Below are 13327 nucleotides of genomic sequence, written 5' to 3' on the forward strand. Positions count from 1 at the left end.
AAATGGATAAAATATATCTTTATTTTTATTTATTTTAAAAAAATATCTCTTTAATTGCTAAGTTGGACATAACTTTAACTTTACATAAAATCAGTAGTTCCTTCCTTTTAAATTAATACTGCTTTGATTGTCAGGCTTCTGGAAGCATTGTGAGCTTTTGCTCAGCTATGACTGGCATTCCTAAAGTAATTCTGTTATGCATTGCTACTTTAGCAAATAAGCAAAAAAGTTAAACTGCAAGTAGTGTTACCTTCTGCCCTGTGATGAACCACTACAAATGTTCAATTTGGTGTCTAAGTAGCGCATAGATAATAGATACGTGTACATTACATGGAACTGTGCTATACAATTTGGAATAGGCAACATGTCTGTTGTGAAATGACAGTTTTCCCATGGTTTAAAAACAGACTGTACCTTCACAAAAGTAGTTTGAAGGCATATATCTACTAGAATAAACATTGACAGAGAATTAATTTGAACATGTGGGATTATAAACAACAATATTTTTTTTCCTCCTCAATTATGATTTTTGTTCCCATTCCCAAAGTTTAATTAATGCTTAGTCGTTTTTCTAGGGAAGAGGGTGAAATGGTGTTTAGAAGAAAAAAATTTAAGAAATTACAGATTTTAAAATAATTTCGCATCAAACAAATCCCTTGATATAATTATCTTGGTTACAGTATCTCTTGAAAAATTTGTTAAAGACTATAGAGTCAAGGGCAGAAACACTGGCAGACTTGCATGATGTAGTCAGGGTTCCCAGCTTTGGTGCCTACAAGCATAACGGCTCCAGAGCAGTGTCTGCCTTTTCTCAGTTGCGCAGAGAGTATTCTTACTGACTCAAAGGAGACTTCCACTTGGTATGTTAGTCATCTTATCAGGTGTGTCTTCACAATGTCATCCTGTAGGCTTCAACAGTGTTCTTTTAGGGCTAATTAAAACTCAGTGACTAATGTTCATTGAGAAGAAATTATACACAGACAAAAATGCAATTTATATTATATTTGGACTTACATATAGAATATATAAGCAAGAAGGCAATGGTATGTAGCCAGTATTTTCATAAGTACTTCATAGCAATATGTTGCATATAAAAACTCTAAACTGAGGGGTTGGAAACAAGTCATAAAATCTGAACTTTCTCTCTGGGGAATTAACTGCGTGATGTAAGTGAAGGATGGCTGATAAATGTTGTTTATGTATCAAATGCATTCAGACTTTATTCTGCTGCAGCACTGGTGGCCCAGGTCTGGAATGAGATCCAGTAACAAATGAAAACCCACTAGTTGAAATTAACTCCCAAGCAAGGCTGATGTTATGTTGGCAAATGAAGTAGAGTACTTTGGAGAAAGTGTGAGGGTTGTTTTTGTTCGGTATTAAACATTTGTAGGTCAGGTTAGTCCACTCCAAAGCTTGGAAGTGTTCCTAGCACAGCAAAGGACAGACTTTCACGTAGCAGGAATGTCAGCAATACCTCCTACCAACCCAAGCAAAGTTCCATCCCATCAGGACAGGTACAACTCAGCCTTTGTTAAACCTCTCCAGAGGAAAAGCGATAGGGATGACAGCAGTGCCTGGGCACAAAGCCATAGCAACTCCAGAATGCTTCCATTTGTCTTGTCAGAAGTCCTGGCTGTGCTTTATTGTATAATTCAGGTTTCCACAGAGTATTTAGACTGAAGGTCTTAGTCTTTGTTCGTGTGGCTGGTGATGGCTCAGGCCCATGGCGTAATAGCTCTCATCAGTGAAGGAGACTGTTCTTGAGAGCTGGTTATGGACTGTGGAATAGTCTCAGCAGGTTTGACGTTTGCTCACATTCTGTTATGCTTTGTTTGTGCCTTCTGCCATATATATTTATCTTTGCACACTTAAAATTGTACTGCTACCACTAAAATTATTTCCCAAAGTATGAGGCTGCTGGCATGACTAGATGGAGATAAAAGGGTTTGGCGGGGGGAAAGTAAGAGAAGAGCCTTACTAATACTAAATTCTTAAGGAGTCTTTTTAACACTAATGTGGCATATTTGTATGTACCTGTGCTTAAATCACAAGGAAGGCGCTCACCTGCACCACTTTGCAGTCTTGCCTCTCTTTCCCCAGGGGTCTAAATCACCTCTGCATTCAGCGCTATGACACATGTTGATCACATTGCTTAATGTGTAACTACAAAGCATTATTACAAGCATGCAATACAAAAAAAAAGATAATTAAATAGTAAAATGTTTGGCTTTAGCAGTTGCTCTGTAACTGTGAATGAGTAACTTTGGTACTACTGAACTCTTAACTAATGACCCTATGGGAAAAAACAGTTTCTGTTCTGTATGTACTGTTCTGTTATGGGAGACTTTCTCCCACATATGCAGTCCTCTATTATGATTCTATAACAGTGTAATTCTCTAGAAGTACTGGAAGCATTGTAGGGTACCAGTGTGTACAAAAAAGTCAATCTGAGATTTTTCATACTCGGGAATCTGCTGCTTTCCAGCATTGCTTGCTTTATGCCAGTATTTTGTTTTCATTGTTAGCCTTGGTTTACACTTGGAAATTTCTATGATTTACTGGTAAAACTTCGAAAAGTCTGAAACCTAACTGCCCAAGTGCAAGGGCTCATTTTTTTTTTTTTCCCCCTGACCTAAATTATGGAAAGAAGTCTCAGTTTTCCTTCTCCAAACCACTTAGGCTGACTTCACCAGTCCCTTTGCATCTACACCCGGCACTGAGAGCTGTGGGTTCTTTTGTTTTGTTTTTTCATTGTTTTTTTTTTTTTTTTCTTTTTCTTTCTGTGAGTGTAGGTGTAAGGAGCTTAGAATACAACCTGGAAGAAATTGATGAAAGGGAAGAGATGAGTGTGCAACAGAGAGAGGACAGTGAAAGTACAAATACCTCTCTCAGGACAGGAGAGGTTACCGCAGCCTTCAGCTCTCCTGAGGTACCACTGGCAACTGAAAAAAATGATCCTGCTTCATCAGCTCCAGTTCCTGGCAGTGTTTCTGTAGTCAACTCACAAAGCTTCAAGGAAGAAAAACAAGAAAATATGAGCACAGATGGCAAGTAAGTACGTTTTGTGACAAAGAAAGGAGCATTGGGGAGGGAATGGGGGAGGCAAATAAAACGTAGAGTGCTGTTTCATTGTGGAGCACAGAATAGGGAATTGTGAGAGAGGAATGAGCTTAATATGCTTAGCTTTCATTGTAGCACTCTTCTGTGCACAGTAATTCATGAAGCTTTTCAACAAAAATGACAAAGAAGTGTTCTGCTGGCTATTCTGTTTAAGCCTCCCTTTCCTTAGTACTCAAATAGCTGAACCCCAGAAAATCTCAGCCCATCCCTAAAATACCCAGATATTTACAAGAGCAGCGTGCTGAAAAAAAAAAAAATTGGATTGATTAGTTAAATGAGAATTTACAAATTCATTCTTCCAGTTGGGGAAAGACAGGTAGATCGGCCATTTCTGTTCTTCTGGGCACAGTTATCTATTGCTTGCGTCTTTGTTTTGGTTTTAATTTTTCTTTTGTCTTTTCATTATATGTTAGGCAGTTGTCTTGACCTGTCTCAATCCATCTGCTCTCAGGAAAACAAGTTAATTCTTTCTTTTTAAAGAATACACATTAGTTTTCTTAACCGCTCTTTTTCCCTCTGGTGACGCTGTACCTTTGCCCTTCAGCATGTTTGTTAAACTACCTGACTCAGCAGGTTTCCAGCATGAGTTAGTGCCTGCTTGAAATAAATGTTGATTGTCCAGAGAAGTCCCATTGTGTTAATGTAATTCACTATTTTTCGGTTCCCTGGGGCAACTAAACTGGCTACTGTTCCCGATTTAAATTGAAAGAACTATTTCAATTATTGTACTGAAGCTAAAATGTGTGAATGCTCTAGCAGCCAAGAACTTTCAAGGTATTATGGAGAGCTTTGACTTGTATTTCAAGGGTCTTTTTTGTTAGTCCAAGGCCAAATGGGGATTTGCAAAAATCTTTGGTGCTCTGTCCGGACAAATGTTCTAACAGTTGCTTGGGTGTGTCTGCTCTATGGCAATCTACAAGGCGGAGGATCAGCCAAATGTTATTTTTCAGTTGTCTTGAACTCACAAGTTACCAGACTTGTGCTATTGGGCCAGTTTGGCCAATTGTCCGGTGAATGTTTCTTTTTTTCCCTCGTTAACTTGAAACAGCCTTTCATGGCCTATAATCCTGGTGAGAATCATCTAGTATGCACTGCACTCCAACTTTAGAGTTTGGCAGTCCTTTTTTTCCTGAAATGTCACAGGGATTCCAGAATGAGGGCTAGGGTTTTTCTGACATTTCTGACATTATTTTCTGACATTATATTTCTGGAAACCTTTTGATAATTCAGAACTTTTATAGAAGGTCTAGTTACTTTGAAGAAGTGCTTTTTTAATAAAACCAGAGATATGTGTACTATTCCAGTCAAAACCACTGATTTTTATAATGATATTCTATCATGTTCTGTGACTCGAGTTTGGGGTTTTTTTTTTTAAAACAGTTCAGCCTTTTATGAATACTTGTATTTGAGGGAGTTCAGTCCTGTAACTATGTGCAAGAGAATGGAGATAAGCAAGAGTACAGAGTGCAGGACAGCTTTTAACTTTCTTCCAACAATAATTTTGAGAGCATATGCTCCTGTTTAGTGGTTTATTGGACATGTACAGTATATTTTGGACTGTACAAGCAACATGAGGATGGATGATTATTGAGGAATTTATGATTTTAAATGATTCAAAGCAGGTATTTCCACTCAAGGCACTGATTCCTGACAACTAATACGTTTGATGTGGAATCTTCGTAATGCCAGTATTTGTAACTACGGGAAAAAAAGTATCATAAACAGAGATGTAAGTTTGAAGTTCTAATAATTTTTTTAAAGAGAAATTCTAAGTATTTTGACATTTTTCATTTACCTTTTTAAGTCAAGTACTTAATGTTCCCACCTCCCCCAAAAGATGAGGGGTTTTCCCAGCATTTGTGCAGTTCTCTTGTCCACCATGATCTGAGGACAGAAGCTGTATGCATTGCAAAATGTTTAGTATGCAAGTAACACATTTGATGCCTATTTCTTTGTTCACAGGGTATTTCCTGAAAGGGATAGAAAATTTTTCATTACTATTTTGAAAAGTCAGTAGTGCACAGTTCGTATGTTCATATGCAGTCAGTGTTTCATGCAGCTTCTTGTCGGGGACAAAATCAAGGACATGTTTTAAATGTAAGGGGTATCAGAAGACTTCACACCAAGTACACTGTTATATGAATGATAAACCATCACCTTTGTGGCTTCACTGAAACCGAGTTGTTCCTGGAAAGGGGCTTGTTCGAACTGCATGAGTAAACAAAAGGAGGGGAAGAAGGGAAAGGAAAACTGATCATCTGTTTACACGGAACAGAGTGAAGCTGCATGTCATTTTGGTAAAATATCTCAGCAGCATTTCCCCTTGTTATAAAAAAAAAAAAAATGTATTCTGTTGAGTACTCCAATGTTTGGCAGAGTGATTCTATTTTGTCCATCTGTGTTTGGAGAATATTGCCAGTTCTCTTGCATCGTTTCTTGTGTTTACTGAAATGAATGATACCAGCATATTTAATGTACTGTTGTGCTTTGCAGAGGACTACAGACTAAGATAAGCAGTGAGCAAGCTGCATTTGAAAAAGGCAGGAAGCTTAGAATTTTGGAGCAAAATAAAAACGATGGTGAGTAGTTCCCACCCATTCTTAATACTTCAAAACGAGGTTGAAGAGAACTTTTCCTTTGAAAAAAATGACAATACAGTCAATTCTTGAAATGTTATCATTAGATTATTTTCTTTGTACTTTCTCTAGCTCTGGTGTATCCCCTTTGAGATGAGGTGACAAGAATTGACAGCAGTTGTGGGTTTTTTGTTTTTTATTTTTAATGTTTATTTTTTTATTACTTCCTATAGCAGCAGTCAAAGCTGCATCACACTGTCGTAGGGCAGTACAGGTGGAGCAGTGCGAAGGAGAGGGAAGGCTGGACACAGAGGTTATCTTGCCACGCACTGTGACATGGGCACTGCACCACACTGGGCAAGGAAAGGCCATGGGTTTTTCTTTGCTTACAAAATTAACATGAGTTTTCTGCATGAAAATGCAAATATTTTAAAGCACAAATAGAACAAAGTGACATGCTGATTTCAAAAGAAATGACGACATCCTGTGCATCTAACAGATCATAAATTTTTTGGTGGATTTAGTGATCCAACTGATTTATTTTACCCTTTTGTGACAGTGATTTTTAGATTTATATATTAGACCTTCCATAGTCTTTTATATTCAGTACACCTCTGCTTATAAATCATTATGACATACTGCATAAGTCCTGTTTATATGTGACATAACTTTTAACTTCCATCTTGTAAAATACTTGAAATGAGGACGGACTTTTCTCTAAATGCCTAAAGAATTTTATTTTTTCCAATACTGTATTTAAAATAATTTGACCAAAATGTTCCTGTGTTTTGGAGAGGGCTACATGTGTTTAGTCCAAGGTTAGAAAAATTGAATTATCAGACCTGCTAAACAGTTGGAAAATTGCTTTTGTCCATATATTTTCCAATTGTTCTCTTGTACAAATACATAAGGTGTAGTTGACAAATAACACTTGTAATGTTTAAACTGAAGAGCAGAAGACATAAAAGTGTGGAACTAAATAAAAATTGCATCTAACTTAATATTGAATAGTCCTTGAGCTCCTGAGTCATTGATGCCTATATAATCAACCAAAATTCATTAGCACTTTTTAAATGATTCTAGAATAGATTTTTCTATTAAGTTGATTCATGGCATCAGTAGCCTATTAATTAAGGAAGAATACCTGAGTTAGAATACTATTATTTGGCAATATTAGTCAAAGATAAGTGTATCGTTAAATAGCCTTTAAAAGTAAATATTAAGGAAAATTTTAGTATCAGTGAGCAGCCAGTCCTTCTAGTTAGATACATTGGATGCAAGGCTTCATGAGGTAAGGGGGAAGGTTGAATCTTTTTTGCATTTGTATTAATTTTGTAATCTCTCTTTAACTTAAAGATCACAGTGATACAAAACTCCTTTCAACAGAAGAAGGGAAAGAACTTCAGACAGCCAAAATTAAACCAGAAGATTTTAGAGAAAATAACAAGCTTGAGGGTGACAGACTATCAAACTGCCAGGCATGTAAAAATGACATCTCTGTAAGTCACAGGAATTATCCTCAGCTGATTCCAGAAAAGCAAGATCAGAAAACAAATCAAACCAGCTTGGACACAGTAAAAACTCAGGATGTTGCAATCCAGACAGGTACATCGGATAGCAATTTGGGAAGGACTACACAGAAAGAAATTATTGTTCCTGAAGGTTGTGAATCATCCACACTCAGAGGACTGGTCCCTCAACACAATACAGATACAAACAACACCCTTCTTCAAGTGATGCATGGAATACAAGAAGATGAAGATACTTCAACAGAAGAAAATCTTGAGACACAGAAATTTCCCCATGAAAAAGTAATTCCCATAAAAGATCAGAGTGACATTTGTATAAATGGCAGTAATTTTGCTTCACCAGAAACAACTATGAAAACTCCAGATGGTTCTCCTATAAAAGATTATCCTCTTTATAGACAGGACACCAAACCTAAACCCAAGCCCGCTAATGAAATTACAAGAGATTACATACCAAAAATTGGAATGACTACTTACAAAATAGTGCCTCCAAAATCTTTAGAAATAATGAAGAGCTGGGAATCAGAAATTCCATCAGATTATAAGGATCAAGAGGTATCTACTTTGGGAGGCTCTCTGAAGCATGAAGACCCCAAAGAATTCATAGTGCAAGCTGAAATTCGTCATCTTCCAAAAAGTGTGGGTCATTCACAGGTTGGTTCACAAAATGAACCTGCAGCTGTGAATGATCTGCTGCACAGAGTGAACAGCATTTCTGAACATGTCGTGACATCTGGAGCTGAGATTACTGAGAGCAACTGGACAGAAACAGAGCCTTCCAAACCGCGTGTCCCACACATGCTAAGCCTGGATAATACAAATGCTTCTTCTGTGTCTCAAGACAAGTCAAATGCATTAAGTCCTACAACGAAGCCTAGTTCTTTTTATCTGCAGATGCAACGAAGAGCTTCAGGTCATTATGTGACATCTGCAATGGCCAGAAGTACCATTTGTGCTCCTAATTCCACTCAAAATGAAGCTAAAAATACAGAGATGGGGAAAAAAATCTCATCACCTGATCCAAATTCTTTATCTTCAAATAAAACAAGTACTCCTGCTCCTCCAGCAGATGAAGAAAAAGTTGATGATGGAAAAAAAGTTGAATCCTCCACTTCTCCTGTCAAAAGCAATAAACCTTCAGGTTTTCCCTCCTGTCCACCAGCACCGTTGAACCTAAGAACTCTAAGAACTTTTGCAGTTCCAAAGCCGTACTCCAGTTCAAGACCATCCCCTTTTGCTCTTGCTGTCTCCTCCGCAGTCAAAAGGTCACAATCATTCAATAAAACACGTACAATCACTAGCCAGGCACTGAGAGAGGAATTTCCTGTTGAACTCTCCTCTGCTGCTTCGGCAGCTGAATTCTCCTCAGCTACCTCCATGCCTCACGTGAAAAACTCTTCCTTACCGACTGTAACAGGGGGATCACAAAATAGTCTAATGGATAAGGTAAACTTTGTTTCTAATATTGGTTGATCGTTGATCCACTGTCATCTAGTGTGACTAGTCTAGAGGCTAGTATCTGAACCGCTCCCTGATCAGAAAGCGCTGTATTCATACAGTGTAAACACCTTATGGTGTCTAGCAGTAGCACAGCATCATAATGAAATACAGGAAAACAGGGGATGTTAAACAACCTCATTCAGATTTTTGGAAATAGTAATTTCTTGCCATAATTAGCATGCCCTATTTTGAAAAACAGTAAATTAAATAGAATCATTTATACTGTGTATACCTACTTTTATGTTTAGGGTGATATGATTTGTTCCTTCTGGTTCTGTGTGTTGATTTCTTAAATTTAATTCTGAATAGTGTGATCGGTTTAGTGTCAAGTGATCATGGCACAAACACACTTGAACGGGAGTATAACTTTTCGCTGGCATAATTGAGAAGCTATGTGCTATAGTGGAAGGCTGATCTCTGAAATCTTGAATGAAGCAAACACTAGAACGGTGGCAGTTTGACAGGCAACCCTGTGCCAGGTTGACTTAGTTTTCCATTTATGACTAATTCAGATTAAAAGATTTTCTTTTGTTTTTCCTCTGACTTCCTCCCTTTATAGAAAGGCAGCAATGTGAACAGTGAGCAGAAGAGTCAGGCTCAGTCAGGTGCTTCCACTGACCACCCACCACCCCCTGTCACTAAGAAACAAGCCGCAATGACGTTCCAGCGCTCTGACCCAGAACAGATCCACCAGAGCTTGCTGGCTGCAATCCGCTCTGGAGAAGCTGCTGCCAAATTGAAAAGGGTGAGTTTTCATCATTGCATCCATAACAATGAACTCATGGTACTTCCTGCAAAAGTACCATATTAATGCCTGACAGTAAAAGCAGTTAGCTTTGGCACAAAGTGCTGCCAAGGGATCTTTTAACAATGGGAAGGGAGGTGGGGAAGAGGGCTCAGTTTTTGCAGAATAAACTTGTGAATGCACAAGCAAAGCTTCGTACGTACATATTTTCAAACAGTACAAATCCAATCAGAAATCTTCCTGGAATGAATTACAAATCTCTAAGTGTTAATTAAGTATCTCTTTCATAAGATCAGGAACATATTCAATTATTTGTTTGTGTTTTTATGGTTTTAAGTGGTATGGTTTTAGACACACGCTAAGCAGCTTTACCCTAGACCTGAAGTAGCTGCAATCTTTTGCAGGCTTATAACACAGAAGTTCTGAAGATTATATTCTCCTATTTATTAGACTCTATCAGGTTCTTAATTCTTCTTAAATGTACTTCAAGTCTCCTGCTGCTGTTTGGTATCGCTAGTAAGATATTTCTCAATGGTTTGTCAACAGTCCTGGTAGGACCATCTTCCCCCATCTCCTCAGGTTAAAACAGTGGCTGAATTTTTCTTTGCTCTCTCCTAAAATTCACTTATACTTCTCTCATGTGGTAAAACATTGCACACTTTAAAAATCTGTATTGTTTTAAATTTGTAGCCACACGATCTAATTAGATAGTTTCACACAAAGCTTTCTTGACCCAGCATTAGTATTTTGCATTCTGTATAGAGGAATAATTTCTCATTGCAGAAGCCTAAGAAATTCAGTAGTTTTTGTTTCTCTTCCCTTTCCCACTTGAAAGAAATGAATGATGTGTGGAGGGTGGATGTGAGGGGTTTTTTTTGTTTGTTTTGTGGAAATCTTTGATTCCCTAGGGTCAAAATCTCTCAATGGCTGGTCAGATATTTGAACAATCCATTTCATACGTAAAGTTTTGTTTCAGTGTAGCACTGCAACAGCCTCTCTGAGACTTGTAGATCTCTCATCATTTCTAGACTGAATAGGAAGATTCAGTTTCCCGGGAAGGTTACAAGCACGCTCAAGTACTTTTTGACCTCTAGTCAGTAAAAGTGGTACATGATACACTGTAGTATTACTTCTAACTTCATGTCACTAACCACAGTCACTTTAAAAACAGGATAAGATTAAGCAACTGCTGTATTGTTCAGTCACTTAAAGGTCAAATGTATCTGTTCTACCAGAAATATTGTTTGGATTTTGTTTGCATATATTTTTATTAAGTTGTTCCTTTTTCCCCCAGTGCATAATTACATTCTTAATAATACTGAACTTTATTTATTTTGCTTAGTGTGTAAACTTTGCTTTACGATTCTATGGGAAATATGCATAGACATGGCTGCTCACACAGTAGCTTACAACTGTTTTAAAAATAAAGTTCATAATATGCTTTTCAAAACTCAAGAAGTCTATTTCTACTGGAAAGAAAACAAAGAAAAACTTCATTATGTGGTTATTCATTCTTTTCTAATAGAAATGTTCTTAGGGTAGGCTTGATCCATATAGTCTTTATCAGTCTAGGTACAAAAGTGGCATGGGGAAGAAAAGAGATGATGATTAGTCCTTTTTCCCCTCCCTTTCTCTTCTGTGAGCAGATGTTCTTTCTCAGCATAGTATCTGTTGAGACTACGGGTGAGGAGGGCTACACTTTTTAAGGAGAAATTGAAATAATGAAGATGCTCTAAGCATAAAGAAAAGCATTCTGCAACCCAGAAACTTGAAACAGACTTCGAAAAAGACCCTGAAACACGCATACAAAAAATGCAATGAAGAACCCACCAAAATATTGCCAAACATAAAATTGTACCCGCTGTTCTTTTCACTCTAACCCAGAGCACATATGCTATGGTACAGGTACCTTTGACAGCAGAGAGTTTTTTGGCCTATGGCAAATTTAATAAAAACATGGTCTTATTTTATGTTTAACATGGAGAACTGGCAGTAACGGGACAGAGAAATGAAGCATTTTGTATCAATAACTTATTAGCACCCAAAAGTGATTTCCAGTATTGAAAGGACTTTTAATATGCATTCACCTTATAGCTGCCACTGTCGTGCTGCACTTACTAAGAGGAGTAATAACCTGATCCACTTGAATTGTGACAGAGGTGTGTCAGGTGCTTGCGTCTCTTTTTACCTCTTACTATGCTCTCTCTTCTTTCAGCTCTGTGAGAGAATCATTAAAGAAATAAAACGCTGGCACCCTGGCCAAATTATTTATTTTTTTCCCTTGTTTTACTTAATATGTTGCGAGTATGCAATGCTGAGATCTGTGGCCTTTTGTGTTGCTGGTCTTTTCTGTTCAATAGGGCCCTCAGTAATTACTAACCTAAAATGGGTCAAGTGAGGTTTCTTTTTAATAATTTTTCTCTTCAGAATGTTTTCATTGTGTTTAGTAAACTGTGTGCTGTGGTATGTGGTTCACATGGCTGTGGAGCATCCACAGCTCCCATTAACTCCAATTGGAGTTGCTAGTTTATGCAGCTCCCTGGAAAATCAGGTCTTTGCTATCTATATTAAAAGTTACAGTTTGCTCCTGATTAAAAAAAAAACAACACAAACATTACCATTGTATAAAGAAATGTTAAAAGATTTTGTTAGAAATCAGCCCTATTTAATAAAAAGTATTTGGTTTAGTGATGTTTTTTCAAGTGTTTCTTTGCAACCAGGTCTGGAGAAGGACTAAATATTGTGCGTATTTTGAATAGTTACACAGGGAATTTTTAGATAGAATAAAATATATTTTAAAGTAATTTCTTATATTTCTACTTCTGTAGCATATGTGATTTGTTCGGAAATCATATAGGAAGTCTTTCATTGTGATGTGAAAAACACTAACTGAAGTGACAGTATTTCTGTTTTCTTGAATACTGTGTAACATACTACAGAGAGAAGAATCTGAAAAGTCAGGTTAATATTTCTTTTATCTTTTTTTCTCTTCCCCACCCCACTCCCTGCCTCCAGGTTGGTCCACCATCAAACACCATATCTGTCAATGGAAGAGCCAAGCTTACTCATTTGTATTCCACAGAAGCAAAAGCTAATCACTAGATATTGTACCAAATATTTTGCACTTTACTACTGCTTCATAGGCCAACTTAATACTAACTACAAAGTTTTGAAAGTGTAAATGCAAGTATATGTTAATATATTTTTGTCAATTGTTATTGGAATTTCAAGCTGGATCCTTTGATGCCTTGGAAAAATTATTAGAATATGTAAATTATGGTAATATTTTGCCTTTTTCTCTTTATAAAGCTGACTATGCTGCTAAAAAGGTTTAAGAGAAGGTGCAGATGAGCTTTGCTTATGTTAGAATAAGAATCAAAAATTCTTGATTTTTAGCCTTTAAGAATGAACAATATGTAGCACTATGTTGAAATTACAGATTTAAAGCAATCTAAAAATTTTAGATCATTAATTTTCAATTATGTATTACTTTAACAGATTGTATAAATTTAAATCTACCACATGCTGCCTCCATATTACTTTGTTAAATTAAATTTGTAATTAATAGAAAATCTTAACTATATGCAATACTTTGTTTCTCTTTAAAGAATGGGTGGGTTTGTTCCTTCAGCTGAGAGTAGCTGGAATAAGTATTTTGATTTTTTTTTCAATCTCCTTTAATTTTTTCCTGGTAGCGCACACACAAAAAAAAAACCCAGGACATAAATTATTGGAAATTTTTGTACTACTTACAAACTTTTCTTAGCAGTATCATTACATGATGTTTCTTATCTACTCTTTGACTACCTGTATATACTATTTACCTAGCACTCAGATAAGCAACACTTTTTGTGAAC

At 36.9% G+C, this 13327-nt stretch overlaps 1 protein-coding gene across 1 annotated transcript in view; it reads left to right on the forward strand.

Moving 5' to 3' along the window:
- The window catches only part of COBLL1 (cordon-bleu WH2 repeat protein like 1), an 82532-nt gene extending 69960 nt beyond the window's left edge, over positions 1–12572 (forward strand). The window contains exons 10-14 of the mRNA XM_086615753.1: positions 2793–3051; positions 5614–5699; positions 7047–8671; positions 9285–9470; positions 12486–12572. Coding sequence (XP_086471879.1) covers positions 2793–3051; positions 5614–5699; positions 7047–8671; positions 9285–9470; positions 12486–12572 — 2243 coding nt within the window. The remainder of the gene's footprint in view (positions 1–2792; positions 3052–5613; positions 5700–7046; positions 8672–9284; positions 9471–12485) is intronic.
- Positions 12573–13327: the final 755 nt, after the last annotated feature.

Source organism: Tauraco erythrolophus, chromosome 8 (assembly GCF_009769465.1).
Source record: "Tauraco erythrolophus isolate bTauEry1 chromosome 8, bTauEry1.pri, whole genome shotgun sequence".
Lineage (NCBI taxonomy): Eukaryota > Metazoa > Chordata > Aves > Musophagiformes > Musophagidae > Tauraco > Tauraco erythrolophus.